The sequence below is a fragment of the Octodon degus genome, unplaced genomic scaffold (assembly GCF_000260255.1).
Source record: "Octodon degus isolate 3935 unplaced genomic scaffold, OctDeg1.0 scaffold00174, whole genome shotgun sequence".
Lineage (NCBI taxonomy): Eukaryota > Metazoa > Chordata > Mammalia > Rodentia > Octodontidae > Octodon > Octodon degus.
Genome location: NW_004524750.1, coordinates 60,786 through 76,823, shown reverse-complemented (window position 1 = coordinate 76,823; position 16,038 = coordinate 60,786). Strand labels below are relative to the sequence as shown.

Genomic DNA, 16,038 nt, shown 5'->3' with positions numbered 1-16,038 from the left:
CCTGATGCTTTGCCAAGCTTGTTCTAAGTAGGTGCTTTAGACCACTGAGCCATCTCTCCAGCCCCTGTGCTATTTCATTTTGAATCAGCTTTAGGAGATGATCCATCTAGCAGGTGACAACCCTGTTAGTATATTTAAAACAATCAGCAGCTTTTCACGGGTGTTTTGTTGTGCATCTATAAAAAATTGTGTGGATGGTAGCAGTAGTGCTGAAATTCTCTGAGAAGTGGATTTGTTTTTTTCTCTAAACTTCCATTTTTGTGCTTCTTTGTAAATTGTATAGTTTCTATGTTAAACCTTTAAAAAGTAACTCCTTACCATCTGAAGTAAATTTTCTTTATGTAAGACTGTTAAGTAAATGCTGCTCTCGGGCCAGTTGAGCACATGTTTTTAAAATTCTGGTTTTAAGTGGGAGAGCACCATGTGATGCATGAATGTAATTCCCTGGGCCCATCTCTGCCCTGGTGGATGATTGTTTCTACCTCTGCTCTTTCATTTCTAGCCTAAACCCACCAAGGGGCGAATGCGCATCCATTGTCTGGAGAATGTGGACAAAGCTCTTCAGTTTCTGAAGGAACAGAGAGTCCATCTCGAGAACATGGGTTCCCATGACATTGTGGATGGGAACCATCGGCTGACCCTCGGGCTCATCTGGACCATCATCCTGCGCTTCCAGGTAAGGACCCAGACCAGGGACTGCTAATGATGATGCACCTGATAGCCTTGGCACCCTTGTCTGATAGGGCTCAGCGTGTGGGGGTTTGCAGGTTGCATGTCAGCCCACTGCTTTCCTGATACCACCTCTGAATGTTTGGTCTCTTCCACTTGGCATTCAGGAACAAAGGTACAAAGATAGGGCTCATGGTAAACTATTAGCACTAGACTAAAATTCACCAGATTGTGGTACATTTTGTAAAATATTTCTAGAAGAATCTGTTTGGGGCAATGCATGTATGTGGCCTCTATTTTTACCTTCTTATTCTCTCTTAGATGTGAGGAAGAACAAAATCCTGTGTGTTTTGAAGCTATGATGATTTTATGGGTTATATTATTATTTCTGGGGGAAGGTTCTAGGTACAGAAAGATATTCCCCCCCCCCCCGAACCGGGGCTTGAACTCAGGCCCTTGTGCTTGCCAGGGAAGTGCTTATTCCACTGAGCCATCTCCCCAGGCCCCAGAAAGATACTTTTTAGGTCATTTTGTCCAAATCCTTCAGTTTATGAGGAAACTGAGGACTGAGAAGTTTGGAGCCTTTTCTGGGGTTACATAGCCAGCCAAGACTGCATTGTTGTTGACCCTTTCGGAGAAGGAGCTCAGGATCTGAGAGTGAAGTACCTCTGTCCTGAGTCCTGGCTCACTCTCCAGGCACAGGCTTAATGTTCATGCTTCCCCATTATTGGAAATGCAGGGACAGCTTCTTACCCTGGTATCAGGTTACTTGGCAAGCAAATATCCTAAAAGTCCTGTCTCCTGGGTGACCATGTTCTCTGCGCCTTTCCTTCCTGATTTCCCCTTTTGATAAAGATCTTGCGTTGCTTAGGTAAATAAAAAACCTCACAAAAGGCTTTCTTTTCTCCTTGACACCCTGAAATTAGCTTGTGACCAATCCTTTTTCTCTTCTAGAATTGGTCTTTGGCTTACAGTGTTCTGGGTGTAGATATGTGTAAGGAAGGAGCAGAAAGCTAAATGGAGTTACAGAAAGAAACAACTGCCTGATTGGCTGCTTCCAAAACCTGGCTGATCATCTGACTCCATTGAGCAAGCCTTTTAATAATTCAGCTTCCCAGGGCTTACCTAGTGATTCTAATAAAGTATGAGAAGAGAACCACTTTTGATAATGACATCTTTAGTGGAGTTAATTGTCACAATCAAAATCTTTTTCTTTACTACCTCCACCACACCCAGACCAGAACTCTTAGCTAGATTTCTGTCATCTACTTCATGAATAATTTGAAAATGGAATGAATGTCGTTAAACTCATGAGCATTACTTATGTCAACAAAGGTGGAACTAGTCAGACATTCTTTGAGCTTTACCCTAGTTTAGTAGAATAAAGCGTTTTATTTCTATTGCCTTTGACCTCTGGTAATTATCGCATGGAAGGACATCCTGATTGTGGCTGTAGCTTCTCTCTTTTTTTTTTTTTTTCTTTTCAAAGTTTTATTGATAAACATATGCTGTAGCTTCTCTTGACAGCAGGCCAGTGTGCAAGTGAAGGAACTGGCACACACAGCCCTTTTCAGGATTCTCAGCATGAACTAGGTTGGGTCATGGACTAATTAGCTTCCTGACAGCTTCACTCCTGCACGTCACTCTAAGTGGTGGCACAGGCGTTTTTCCCTTTACGGCAAGAGGCGAAGACTGCTGTATTAGTGTGTGGCCTGCAGTGTTGGTATCTTGACATTACTTTGCTTCTTTGAGGCACAGACACACTGCATATTTGTTCACTCTGTATCAGCCACAGCTCAGCTCATATTGTCTTCTCAGTGAAATTTCGGGGTGCCCATCCACAGAGACCTCTTCACCTAGCTTGAATACACAGACTCCTCTTCATTCAGTTCCGGGTGCTTGTTTCTGTGTTCCCTGTCCTCTGTGTGCATAAAAGAACTCCATTAAGTAATGATAGTGATACAGGTTTTGTTCTGCTGTCCCTTTAAAGAGAGTGAAAGATGGTGAGAGAAACAGGAAGTATTTTTTTAAAAATAATTTTATTGAGAGAAAAATAGCAATGAGACAGTTTCAAAACCAATTAGTAGGACAGTTTCAATAATGAATACATTGCATATTGTTGTCTTAGTGGTTATTCATTGTACAAGATGCAGACATGATATCCTGTCCCCGAAACACTATTAGAACAAATCTCTCTACTCATTGAATTAAAAGAAAGTAGTTGTATATCTATCCTAATTACTTTGAGTATACAGATACAAAATGGTCCTTCATTTGTATCCCTTTTTTTGTTTAGTTTCGTCAGAGAAGAGTATTCCATTGTCATTTAAATATTATAGGTGCATGAATTCAGCAAATATTCCAATGTAGACCAGTAGTCCATAATAGTAGTGGGTTATCCACATGACTGGCAATGTCAGAAGTTGTTGACTTGAGTCTTTTACAGCTCAGCATATTAATACAGCTTTACTTTTTATACTTCATTTTTATACTTTTCTGCTGGATGGTTAACACCAAGATAAAGCAAGACCTATATAACAAGAAATGTAATTTTTGTATCTGATAAGGTCAGTCAAATCCCCTCAGGATTTATCCCGAGACCCTGTACCGCAGTTTATAGATCCTTTGTCAGTGTCAGCCATGTGGATGAGTAACAGCCATTGCTTGACCCATGTGCTCTCTGTGAAAGCCTGAGAGAATGTTTTCTCTCCATGTGACTCTCCTTAGGCACATTCTACGTCATCGATCACTTTCCTCTGTGGCCCATAAATCCTTGATCAGAAAATTTGGGACACAACTGAGTTACAGGATGCTACAGCACAGGTTCTCTTATGTCCTGAGTCTTCACTGACCTTGAAACGCTAGGGCCAAAATGTTGGCTGTCCTTGCAGACCTTCTTTTTCTCTAATTATTGGTCTGCAAGCTTAGGTTGTTAACCCTCCAGAAGAGAAGCTTATTATCATTGCCCTACAACATAGGCAGTTGAGCTTAACTTCACTATCTGTCTGAATATCAAACATCTTAGACATAACATGGAACAGGCATTTTCCATCAAATATTGATATGTTAAACTTTGAGTCCCTACAGAAAAGAAGAAAAAAATTTAAAAAATAAAAAGTATTTTTAAAAAATAGGAATAAACAATTACATATTTTTACACAGAAATTTAGAAATTAACCATATACAGCATTGTAGCAGGACAGTGCAGAAACAGGAAGTCTTAAGCTTGCCTAGTCAGCAAGTAGTGGTCTCACTTCATAATGGTAGCTGGAACTCATTTATGTAAGAGCATATCTGGGAGCACATGTCCTTTATGAAGAAGCATAAGAAATCTGATAGTACAGTTCAGTTTGCCTTTTCCTGTAATTTTGTTTCATTCAGTGAGCGAGTAATTCTTTCATATTTACTCTCTGCATATGAACTGATGATATAATAAGTGTTTGGAATTTGTTCAAACTTCATATTCTTACCACAATTAAAACTGGAGATTTTTTTTAAATGCGGTTGTCTTAATTGCTCTGTATATGTTTCCTAATTAAGTATATAAGTTTATTGTTATATGTAGATCTTTTATCCTTTCTCTTTTTAAAAATATTCTGGGAGCTATTTGTAGATTGAAAGGAACGGGGCTGGAGAGATGGCTCAGTGGTCTAAAGCACCTACTTGAAACAAGCTTGGCAAAGCACAGGGACCGCGGTTCGATCCCCCAGGACCACATGCCAGCCAGCCCCGCCCCCTGGTGGGCTGAGCTGGCCACACACACACACAATAAATAAATGTAATAAATAAAAATAAATAAATATTTAAAAAAAAAAAAAAGAAAGGAAGGAGGCTTGACATTAAACAGGGCAGAGAAGTTTGGAATGGTTAAAATCAGAAGGAGAAATATGGCTTTCTAGGCCAGAGATGACAAACCTTTTAGTGCATGGTTCAACCCAGACTGCAACCCAAAACTCACTTATCACTGAGTGCCAGCATTACACTTACACCTGAATACTGAGGTTTTAGCTTAGGGGGAAAAAAATCTCATATGTTAATATCTTCTATCTTAAAAGAAAAACACAATAATGGATCTTTCAGTGATACAGACAGCTTTTTATTAAAAGACAAAAATTGTTATTCGGTGTGCTTTTGCACAGTTGATGTGATCTTTGCAGTTTGTATGCATGCTGATAATTTGTCAAACCTTGTTGAGAGCAACTTGGCTCACATGTCAATAGAGAGGGGTCTGGGTGCCACTCTCCTAGGCTGACGCCATCCCTTTTCAACTCCCACCCCAAATTTATGAAACTGACAAAAGGGTATTTGGAGCATTTATCTAAAATCACACAACTGCTGATAAGCGGTTCTTAGTCCAGAAACAGATGTTCATGGGTCCTCTGGTAAGCTTAGCACTTCATATTCCTCATCTCATTAAAAAACACAGCCACCTTCTGAGATAGCCAAGCTTATTCCAGTCCTAGGTGAGGAAGCTGCATAACCCAAATGATAGACCCCAGGCTAGCTGTGCTGCCAGGGGAGCAGGCCGTATGCACAGTGTTGGACATGCTGCCTGAGAGGGGCTTACCAGTGAAGACCATGGAAGCGTAGCATGGAATATGTTCTTTCTTTGAGAGTTTGAGCTAACTTGCAGGAAATAGTGCACGTAATGGCCTTGTCAATGAAGCCTTTCTCCTGTTGTGAAATTTTTTTGGGCCAAATATCTTTCTTAGAAAAATCCAGTACATGTGTGAGAACCACCATACCAGGTCGTAGTTGCAAAGATCTCTTAATGCAGAAATAACCTCTAACAGGTGCTGGAAAGTCATGACGGCAACCTATTTTCTGGCAGCCTTAACCTTGTGCAAAGTGGGAAACCTGGTTCTCTCTGGTATTTCTCAGGTGAGCCCTGACTTCAGGAAGCAGTTGTCATTGACACACAGAACAAATAGTCTGCAGGGGGAGGCTTTGATCTAAGGGTTGCTCTTACCTAAATGAAGACCTGTTCTTCAGTGGCTGTTAGGCAGCTGACCCATCTGTTTGACTAATATTTCTCTGTAAATCCTAGATTCAAGATATAAGTGTAGAAACTGAAGATAACAAAGAAAAGAAGTCTGCCAAGGATGCTTTGCTGTTGTGGTGCCAGATGAAGACAGCTGGGTGAGTGTGAATGCAAAGAATATCAGGGCTGTGTCTTCTAGGACTGCCTTCTATTCTAGTCACTCAGAAAGTGCTGACTAGTGTTTTTTCCGTAGTTTCCATTGAGAAATCTTATTAGCACATTGCTATAATAGCAGTTGCTGTGTTGGTGTTTCCACTATCTCCCAGAATGGGAAGCGTTCTGATTTATATTGAAGACCTGTCATACATATTTCTTCAATCAGTTGCCTTCTCTTTATTAAGAAAGTTCCAGAGACCTTTTGCTTTGTTTTGTTTTTGTTTTTTTGAGACAGGATTTTGCTATGTAGTTCAGGCTACCCTTGAACTCACAATATAATCTAATCTGGCCTTGAACTCCTGACAGTCTTGCTGCCTCATCCTTTCCATTGTTAAGAGAGAAATAAGATTATAGCCATGTGCCAAAACTTGTGGTTTGAGACTCTTATATTTTAAAATTTAAAATACTGAAAGCATCATACCTCCCATATTTCAAAAATGCAGTTGAGAGTTTTCCTTTTAATTTTGGCTATTTGGGAGAGCTTTGCACAGTAAATTTCAGAGTAATCTTAATGTATTTTCTGTCCCAGGTTTTCTTCTATTTATTCTTTCTTTTTTTGAGACTGGTCTCATTATGTAGTTCAGGCTGGCCTTGAAGTCGCTATGTACTTCGGTCTTGTCTTAAATTCAGGGCAGTCCTGCCTCAACCTCCTGAGTACTGGAATCACAGGTGTGTACCACCACACCCAGCACATTTAGTCTTTTCACTGAAATTTTAGTGAAGATACATATTGAGAACTGCATCTTTTTTCTTGGTTACTGAAGTTGCCCAGATTCAACTAAAACGAAACCTATAAAGTTCTCATCGTATTGGTAAGGGTCATATGATCTGTTTGAGAATTGATTTCATATCAGGTTAATTAGAGAGTTATTGTCATAACTGCTTCATATGTAGATGTAATTATATGACTGGCATATGCAGATGGAAGAGCTGATGTCCAATAAATGGGTCGTTAGGTATGAGCCTTTAATCAACCACAGATACAAAGTTATTAATCAGTGTGGTATAGAAAAGTTGTTTTGTTGGGGCTAAGTTTCAAACATAGGGAGTTTTTTAGATAGGTACAATTTTCATGAATTCTTCCCACAACTCTGGTCACAAACTGAATTGGTCATGAACTAAATCAAGTTCAATGATTAGGTTCAATATTGACCTTAAGGGGAAATTTGATTCAGTTTGCAAACTTAGTCATGGAAAGAATTGAATTTGTGGACCAAGGTAACAGTGTACTTAGAAAGCTTCATCCAGCAAGACAATACAAGGAACAGTGAAAGTTGAGCATCATATAAACAGGCAGCCCAGACTCCTTATGCCCAGATGATGCATGAATTCAGATCCCAGTGACTACAGATCCTGGTAGGTGGAGTAGAAAGCCAGAAGGAAGCAAGAGGCCTTGGCTCTATCTAGCTTCATCTTCGTGAGAGTCAATTCCCAAGCAGAGCCACAGAGTTTGTATTTTACAGCAAGCTGAATTGAAGGGATATTTCTCTCAACTTAATTATCCTTTATGTCACTGTCTTGAATTTTACAGTACTTACAAGCATTGTTTTTAAAAATACCGCATTTAGTAAAAGTATAAGCATTTATGTGTTAATTGTTACTTTTCTTTTGTGTTTTTTTTTTTTTTTCCATTGGCAGCTATCCCAATGTCAACATTCACAATTTCACCACTAGCTGGAGGGATGGCATGGCCTTCAATGCACTGATACACAAACACCGGTAACAAATAAAATAAAATTATGCTAATAATTGTGGGGTAGAATGTTTGTGGGATTGAATTTTTCTGTCTTTCTGCAGCAGAGTGGGGGTGTGGAGAATAGGTAGATCTAAGAGATTTACCATGGTTTTTTTGTTCTGTTGCTCTACATAGGCCTGACCTGATAGATTTTGATAAGCTCAAGAAATCCAATGCACACTACAATTTGCAGAATGCATTTAACCTGGCAGAGCAGCACCTCGGCCTCACTAAACTGCTGGACCCTGAGGGTAAGGGCTGCAGGGATTTCAACATCTCTATCAAAGAGTTAATGTGAAACTTGCTTAGGGTCTATATGTTTATTTGTACAGTGTGCTTTGGGAATTATCAAAGGGCGAGGACCATAATCTTAGTTATAGAAATTAAATGAGGCTTTGTGGGATACGGTAATATTAGAAAAGGATTTGAAAGATAAGTTTCCAACCTCAAGGACAGGAGAGATCATGTTAGAAGGATATATATGAAACAAATGCAGAATAAGAAAAGGTGAAGGACAATTTGAGGACCAGAGACTCAGTGGGAATTGTGTTTTGGATATAGGGCTTGCATGCTGACTTAGAGATTGTTCAGCAGGCACTGGGGAGTCATTGAAGGTTCTTACTAATGATGTTCATAGCAGACGACCTAGCATAGGTGCTCACCAAATGCTTGTTGATTGGCGTTCAGCTATCAGTGCTGTGGAACACGGGGACTTGAGACAGGACACTTGTTAGGAGGTGGTACCTTGTCTGCTGTGTGCAGAGAAGCACTTAAATGAGGAAAATATAATCAGGAAAGGGAAGATGTAAGTAGAGGAAGCAGTAGCACTCACAGTTTTATCTTCAAACTGTGTCCCATTCTCTGCATGGAAGTGATCTCTGTGTTCTTTGTGGGTCCTTGCAACTGCCTCAAGGCTGTGTGGGGCAGTCTCCAAAATCCTAATCCCAGGTTTATGCGGGCTGTCAAAGGAACTTTCTCTAGTTTTGCGAAGCATTTAAAATATAAGAGAATTTGTTCATAGTGCTAAAGGTTTATGTTCTCTCAACTGTGCACAAATATTAGAGAGAAAAAGCGTATGGACCAAAGTGAAAGTTCAGAGTTCTTATAAATATACAACAGGAAGTTTAACTCCCCAAGGGCAGATCGAGGTCATAAGGCTGCCAGACTGGTGTGCAGCTATTTCCCAGTGCATCAGATTCACTGATATATTCGTTACAGGAAGCTGAGATAACATTATCTTTGTGCTAAACCAGTGAAATGATTTCTTAACATAAACAGAAAACTAAAATTCTTTTGAGTTATGATACATTTTTGTGCTTAACCCCTCCTTTACTATGGAAATATTTACCCTAGCACTAGTTCTTTGTGCTTTTACAAAGAACCTGTTTTTTTCTGTCACACTGACAATTTTGTAATAACTTGCTTATTTGTTAAATCTTTTTAATCACTATTCAGTATAAAAAGGGGTTGATGTTTCTCAGATAACAAGATAGGAACTAAAATAGTAGTTGATGTCATGGATCTTGTGAGTTTGATCTTGAGCATGAAGTTATTACAGCCCAGACTAAGATTGGGCTCAACTTTTATTAGTTGTACAGTGCTTAAAAAAACATAATTTAAAATATATAAACAGGTTCATTTTTTTTTTAAGTTTTTCTTATTCATTCCACTTGTTGGCATTTTGTATTTATTAAATTGCATTCAAGTCCAGCATTTTCCTCCCATTTTCTCTCCTCTGGGCATACTTGAGTGAGACTAACCAGATGCAGGAACCCTGAGGTCGAAACCATAGCTGTAGTCTTAATTTTTTTTTTTTTTCCCCCCGGAACTGGGAATTGAACTCAGGCTCCTGCACTTGCCAGGCAAGTGCTTACTCCACTGAGCCGTCTCCCCAGCCCCTGTAGTCTAATTCTTGATGCCAGTGACTGCTTGGTGACCCTGAGCTGAGAATCCAACAGCTGAGCCATAGCGTTCTCAGTCTCATTTCACACAGAGCTGTGTAGAGTGTGGAAATGAAGGTATAGATAGGAGTGAAAAAAACAGGTGATGTTATCTTTAGGAGCTACCCTATATATTCTGTTCTTAATCTATCCTAGATTAAATGCTTGCCATGCCTGAAGACTTGCCATTTCACTTATTTGATTCCTCTCTTAATAACTGGTTACTAACCAATGCTTTGTATAGGACAGCAGACTAGGATTTTGGGAAGTGCATAGCTAAGACATGTTTCTTTCCCTTACAGACTGAGTCTTGTAAGCCAATAAATTGTGCCTAAATGAAAACACCTGCTAGAATTGGACTTTATGGCAAACTGCAAAAGGAGCAGAGAGGAAGACATAATTATAGCTTTGGGAATCAGAAATAGCTGTGTTGTAACTTTCAAGCTGGCCCTGCAAGGGTAGTAGGAGATGATGGGCTGGGGAAAGCTGTTTCAGGCAAAGAAGTGGTGAAGAAAGGGGGGCGTGTGGCGAAGTAGGGGGAACGCTGAGGAGTAAAGTTCGGTTCAGATTCATAGTGGACTTACAAATACCTAGAACAATGCTTGGTACTTAGAAAACACGTGATAAATATTTGAGAAATGGGTGGATGTGAAGAAAAGGGAAGGCTATAGCCAGGCTGCAGAGGAAAAAGCCTTGGTGTGTTTAAGAATGTTGGAGGTGGGCCGGGGAGCTGGCTCAGTGGAATAAGCGCTTCCTTGGCAAGCGTAAGGGTCTGAGTTCAATCCCCGGTTCTGCAAAAAAAAAAAAAAAAAAAAAGAATGTTGGAGGTAAGAGAGAGTGTTTGTGGCTCTGCAGTGTGCAAAGTGAGTAGGGCAGTAGAGAAGCTGTCCAAAAAAGCTTCTGTTGTGGGTCTAGTTATGTGACAGAGTGGTTTGAAAGGTGAGTGAAGTTGGGATCGACCAACTGTATATGGTTGAAAGGGAGTCAAGGATGTCCAGAGATGGGGTGACTGCAGCAGGTCTTGGTCTCAAGAACCACAAACCCAGTTTGTTAGAGGGTGGGGATAAGGTAAAGAGATGTATATGGTCTGTCTGTAGAAGTCATTTCGTGTGTTCATATGGTAAACAAATTGGTGACATGGTTTCCTCCTCATCATCCTAATTCATGTAATGATGACAAAACTCTCAAGAAACGCGTTGGGCTGTTCAGTGCTGTCCAGCAGTTCTAGGTTGTTCCGGCTCCCTGGGTAGCAGTATTCTAAGCAGGACACTGAATAGGGTCTTCTCTGGGTTACAGATATCAGCGTGGACCATCCTGATGAGAAGTCTATCATCACATATGTAGTGACTTACTACCACTACTTCTCTAAAATGAAGGCCTTGGCTGTTGAAGGAAAGCGAATTGGAAAGGTGAACTCACATTAATTCAGGAAATTATGAGACGGATGAAAGTCCGTGTGCTGCTGAGCACCTCATTCTCCCAAGGACTCACGAGGTTTGCCAGTAACAAACCAGCATCCTGGGGTGTTCTGTCCACATGACAGGGAAGGAGCCAGAAGCCCCTTCTCAGAGGGTAGCAGGCGGGCGAGAAATGATAGCCAGAAGGTCTGAGAGGGGTGTTGAGAGGGATCCACTCAAGGAATCTCCTCACCTTTATAACAAAAAATCTTAGGCTTTTTTACTTTTCATTTGGCTGATATGCTTCTGCTGCATTTTTCAAAACACTTCAGGTAAGATGACATTGTCCTCCCAGTGCACTGGAATGGAAAATTCTTGGGACAGAGTCAAGCTAAACAGAGCCCTTTTTTGCTTCTCTAGAAATACAGTTGGGCTGTATGAGTCGTTGAGAATCTTTGCCTGGGGAGGTTGGGTGGTTTCAAAACCAATTATAATTCTGTTCCTCTGTCACTGCTCACATATAATAGTCACAGTGTGGATACCTGTTACCATATGGTTCCTTGAGTTAAAATACTTTAGCCAGAGTGGCCCGGAACCACTTCAAAAGTAGTCATTAAGCATGTGTGCCGTCATGACGGTTTACAATCATGTTTCCTTGCATGGTGATATAATCTCCATGGTGTTTTCATAACCCTTATTCACAGGTGCTTGACAATGCTATTGAAACAGAAAAAATGATTGAAAAATATGAATCACTTGCCTCTGACCTTCTGGAATGGATTGAACAAACCATCATTATTCTGAACAATCGCAAATTCGCTAATTCACTGGTTGGCGTTCAGCAGCAACTTCAGGCCTTCAACACTTACCGCACTGTGGAGAAACCACCCAAGTAAGATGCAAATTGTAGTACATTTGCCTGGGAGGAGAGATTTCTGATCTCATCAGAGACCTGTCATACTATTTTTCATGAGTTGCTAGCATTTATCATAAATCATGCCTTGTGGGCCTCTTTTAGTAGAAACGCACAGGATACGGAGAAACCTAAGAAATTATGTGGGTCCTCAGTCCTTCTCCAGAACCTTTGTGCCAAATGTCTTTCAAATGTCTAGTATGTCTTTCAAACTAGATTTTAGGAAAGAGGCATAGTGCATATGTTGTAACTGTAAGACCCTAGGCAGGTCGGAGACTGTTATCTGTAGTTAAGCTCAATAAATTAAGTAGTCACATTATATTGGATAAAGAAAGACAGTAAATTTCTTCATATAAGTTCAAATCAGGTTTTGCTGCCCCCCAAAATTTGAGTTTTTGTATTTTTTTCAAGATTTTTTTTTTTTGGTGGGGGGTGCTGTTAATTGCGTTCCAGACCTTGTGCTTGTCAGGTACACTCTATGGCACTGAGCTATATACCTGGTTGAAGTTCATAATCTTACATAAGGATTGTGGGCTATCGTTTATTATAGTTCTGAAGTTACTTTTCTAAAAATACGACTTTGCAATCTTTGAGATCTTTGAAACTCATCAAAAATTAGGTAAACACTTGAAATAACCACTGCTTAATTCATTCTCTGAATAAAATAGTCCATTGTCAGGGCTTGCGAGATAACTCAGTGTACTAAAGCATCTGCTTAGGCAAGCGCAAGGACTGGTTTGATCCCAGGCACCACATGCTGTGCCAGCCCTGCCCATAGGGCGGGCTGAGCTAGCCACACAGTCCGGGCTTGGTGACATATGCCTATAATTCCAGCAGTGGGGATGCTAAAAGCAGGAGCATCACTATGAGTTCAAGCTGCATAGTGAAACCCTATAGTAACCAAATACATTAGAAACAAATCATTGTCTAAGACTAACGGTTTAAACCTTGATTGAAATGATTAATAAAAGAGTAGTGTGTGCCCTTGATACCCCAGTAAGCCCCAGCAACAGCCAACCAACTACCAAAAAGAAAAATCACAGTTTTTTTTTTTTTTTTCTGAGGTTTATAAGTGGATAACCCTGTACTTTCTAACATGAATTTCACATAAATTCAGGCCAAAAATAAATGACTCTTAAGATTGTGTGAAATTTTTTTCCTCCACTAAAAAAAACGAATTTCACCTCTTGAAGGAACAAAATACAGTAAATATGTTTATGACTCTTTCTCTCTGTGCTTAGATTTACAGAGAAGGGGAACTTGGAAGTGCTGCTTTTCACTATTCAGAGCAAGATGAGGGCCAATAATCAGAAAGTCTACATGCCCCGTGAGGGAAAGCTCATCTCTGATATCAACAAGGTAAAATTGATCCATCCAGACCCATTTTGACCTTGCCCTCCTGCAGCCTCAGGTTCTGTCTCTGGACTTCATTGCCAAGAGGGCAGGACAATGAAAGTGTCTCTCCCTCCCTGCTGATAGGGATGGCAGAGGGACCAGTCTATTGGAACTCTGGGGACACTGTCAGATTCTATCAAGCCAGGCTATTTTCTTTGTGAGATATGTGTGTATTTAATTCACATTTCACCTGTCTAAGATAGTAAACTCAACTTGCCTCAGATTTTAGAAAAAAGAATATGAAAACGCTATTTCATGTGTTGGGGATCTCTGAGCTGCAGGCTTGGGATATTGGCTTCTCCAGTTAAAGGAGCTGTCAGTAGTTTCCATTATCATGCCTTTTATGTCTACAGTTAAGAGAATTTCACAGTGGGCATTATTTGTAATTTGCAACTTGAGACATCTGAAATTCTCTGGTAACTTGAACATACTTTGGAGTTTTTATTGTGAAGCATGACATTTTATAGAAATGAATTCAGTGTGGGCAATCAAAATGCTCAGATATGTGAGTATTTTAAAAGTAGCCCAGAATGGAGTGAACAGAGGATTCATAATATGATTTTTCAAAGAAAGGTCTTTTATCTTTTTTTATATGACCAGCTACTTAAGATAATTACATTGTTTCCTCTTAAGTAAGAGATTCATATTTTAGTTACATTGTTCTATAGCTGTGCAGTGCAGGCTGTCATCAAACTCACTTATATAGCCCACACTGGCCTGAACCTCACAGTAATCCTCCTACCTCAGCTTCCTGAGTTATGGGGATCATAGGGTGTGTGCACTGTTTTGTTTCACAAGTATGAGACAGGGTCTTTAAGTTTAGACAGGAGAACGTGTTCCCATGAAGTTACATTAGGAGAAATTTATTTAAGAGTCCATGAGGATGAATGTGGAGCTAGGATCTCCCTTTCAAGCTGTTAGGTCATGTTGAGAAATAGTAGATGTCAGCTATCGCTAGGGAGTGTTTCTTGAACACTGCAGGAAACCATTCCTTTTTCTTTTCTGCAGGCCTGGGAAAGACTGGAAAAGGCTGAACATGAGCGAGAACTGGCTCTGCGGAATGAGCTCATCAGACAGGAGAAACTGGAACAACTTGCCCGCAGATTTGACCGCAAGGCAGCTATGAGGGAGACTTGGCTGAGTGAGAACCAGCGTCTTGTGTCTCAGGTTCTGCTCTCAGCATTACTAAAGAAACTGTTCTGGAGTAGTCTAGCAATGTCAACTATAGCCAAGGGGCTCAGAGCTTATCCGTTGTGGTGAGGAAACTGTCCAGTTATCCTGTCCACTTCCCATGAAGAGGATGTTTATAATTTCTAGCACACTTTCTCTTCTGTTTATGTAACTTGTCATGCATTTGGAAGCAGCTCAACCAGAGTTTGTTAAGAGCCAGCGAGTGTGTGTGAACCATTCACATTTATGTTTTTTTTAAATTATTTTAAAAAATTATTTGTATTGGTACACTTTTGATATACATAATGATCACATTCATCATGGAGGAAAATCCCCCACACTGTCGTCCTGTCACTCAGTCTTTAACCAGCCAACTCATCAATGCAGAGAGAGACTGGTCATGAAATAAATAAAACTGGCTTTCTTTTCCTTGATGTGATATAAACTGTCGTCTTTTCCAGTCTCAAGTCAGGTGCTAGAGATGAGCTGGGCCTCTCTATAAAGTGAGAAGTTAACTGGTTTGTTTTTTGGGGGATGGCATCTGATCTCTAGTAGGAAGTTTCAAGGGCCCTATGGAAGGCAGAAGCCAGTGAGATGAAGATTCAGGAGGCATTGCTTCTGTTCTCTCTTTTTATTTCTGTTAGAGCATATGGCTTATTTTGTTTTCTTTTCATTCAATTTGTCTGTAGGACAACTTTGGATTTGACCTTCCTGCAGTTGAGGCCGCCACCAAAAAACACGAGGCCATTGAGACAGACATTGCTGCATATGAGGAGCGTGTGCAGGCCGTGGTTGCTGTGGCAAGGGAGCTTGAGGCAGAGAACTACCATGACATCAAGCGTATCACAGCAAGAAAAGACAATGTCATTCGGCTCTGGGAATACCTGTTGGAACTACTCAGGGCCCGAAGGCAGCGCCTTGAGATGAACCTAGGGCTGCAGAAGATATTCCAGGAAATGCTCTACATTATGGACTGGATGGATGAAATGAAGGTAATGCTTTACTAAAAGCAGACAGAAATCAGAGTCGATCCAAGTGGGCCTTTTTTTTTTTTTTTTTTTTTTTTTCATTTTCATTAGGGAAGGGTCTACGGGATGTCCAGGGTCTCACTACTAGATTGGACTCGTAGTAATCCACCTGTTTATAGCCTCCCAAGAGCTGGGATTACAGGTGCACGCCATCACGCCCAGTCTCATTCGCCGTCTCAGTGCACCTCGGGGGTGGGGCCAGCACTACAGGGCCGGGGATCGAACCCTAGCCCCTGTGCCTGCTGGCAGGCGCTTTAATCCACTGAGCTATTTGGCCAGCCCTGGGCCTTTCTTTTGTAGAACCCACCCACTAACTCTTATTCATGCCCCTTGTTTAATGCCCATACTGTAAAGCCAGAGTAGAATGGACCACTCTAACAGTGGAAAGACAAGTAAAAATTGTTGTAAAGATAACCATCTCAGTAGCCAGAGGTCTGTTATTGTAATTTAGATTTTAGATATTTGTATTCCAGTGTAAGTCTTTAATCAAACTGTCTTTGTATTTAATTCTTCAGATCCTTCTATATCTGAGTTATGCTTCTGTGTATGAGGTGGTATAGGGAGGTGGAAGGGTGGTGGACAGGTCACAGACTG

At 40.6% G+C, this 16,038-nt stretch overlaps 1 protein-coding gene across 7 annotated transcripts in view; it reads left to right on the top strand.

Annotated features, from left to right (window-relative positions):
- Positions 1-16,038, top strand: part of Sptbn1 (spectrin beta, non-erythrocytic 1) — a 197,644-nt gene that overhangs the window by 143,808 nt on the left and 37,798 nt on the right. For all 7 annotated transcript variants that reach the window (XR_002818547.1, XM_004643407.3, XM_023703549.1 and 4 more), the window contains 9 exons: positions 503-676; positions 5,717-5,808; positions 7,505-7,585; positions 7,737-7,852; positions 10,838-10,950; positions 11,643-11,830; positions 13,093-13,210; positions 14,255-14,413; positions 15,106-15,408. Coding sequence is in view for 6 of the 7 variants with exons in the window: in XM_004643407.3 (XP_004643464.1) it covers positions 503-676; positions 5,717-5,808; positions 7,505-7,585; positions 7,737-7,852; positions 10,838-10,950; positions 11,643-11,830; positions 13,093-13,210; positions 14,255-14,413; positions 15,106-15,408 (1,344 nt within the window). In the remaining variant the exon portion in view is untranslated. The remainder of the gene's footprint in view (positions 1-502; positions 677-5,716; positions 5,809-7,504; positions 7,586-7,736; positions 7,853-10,837; positions 10,951-11,642; positions 11,831-13,092; positions 13,211-14,254; positions 14,414-15,105; positions 15,409-16,038) is intronic.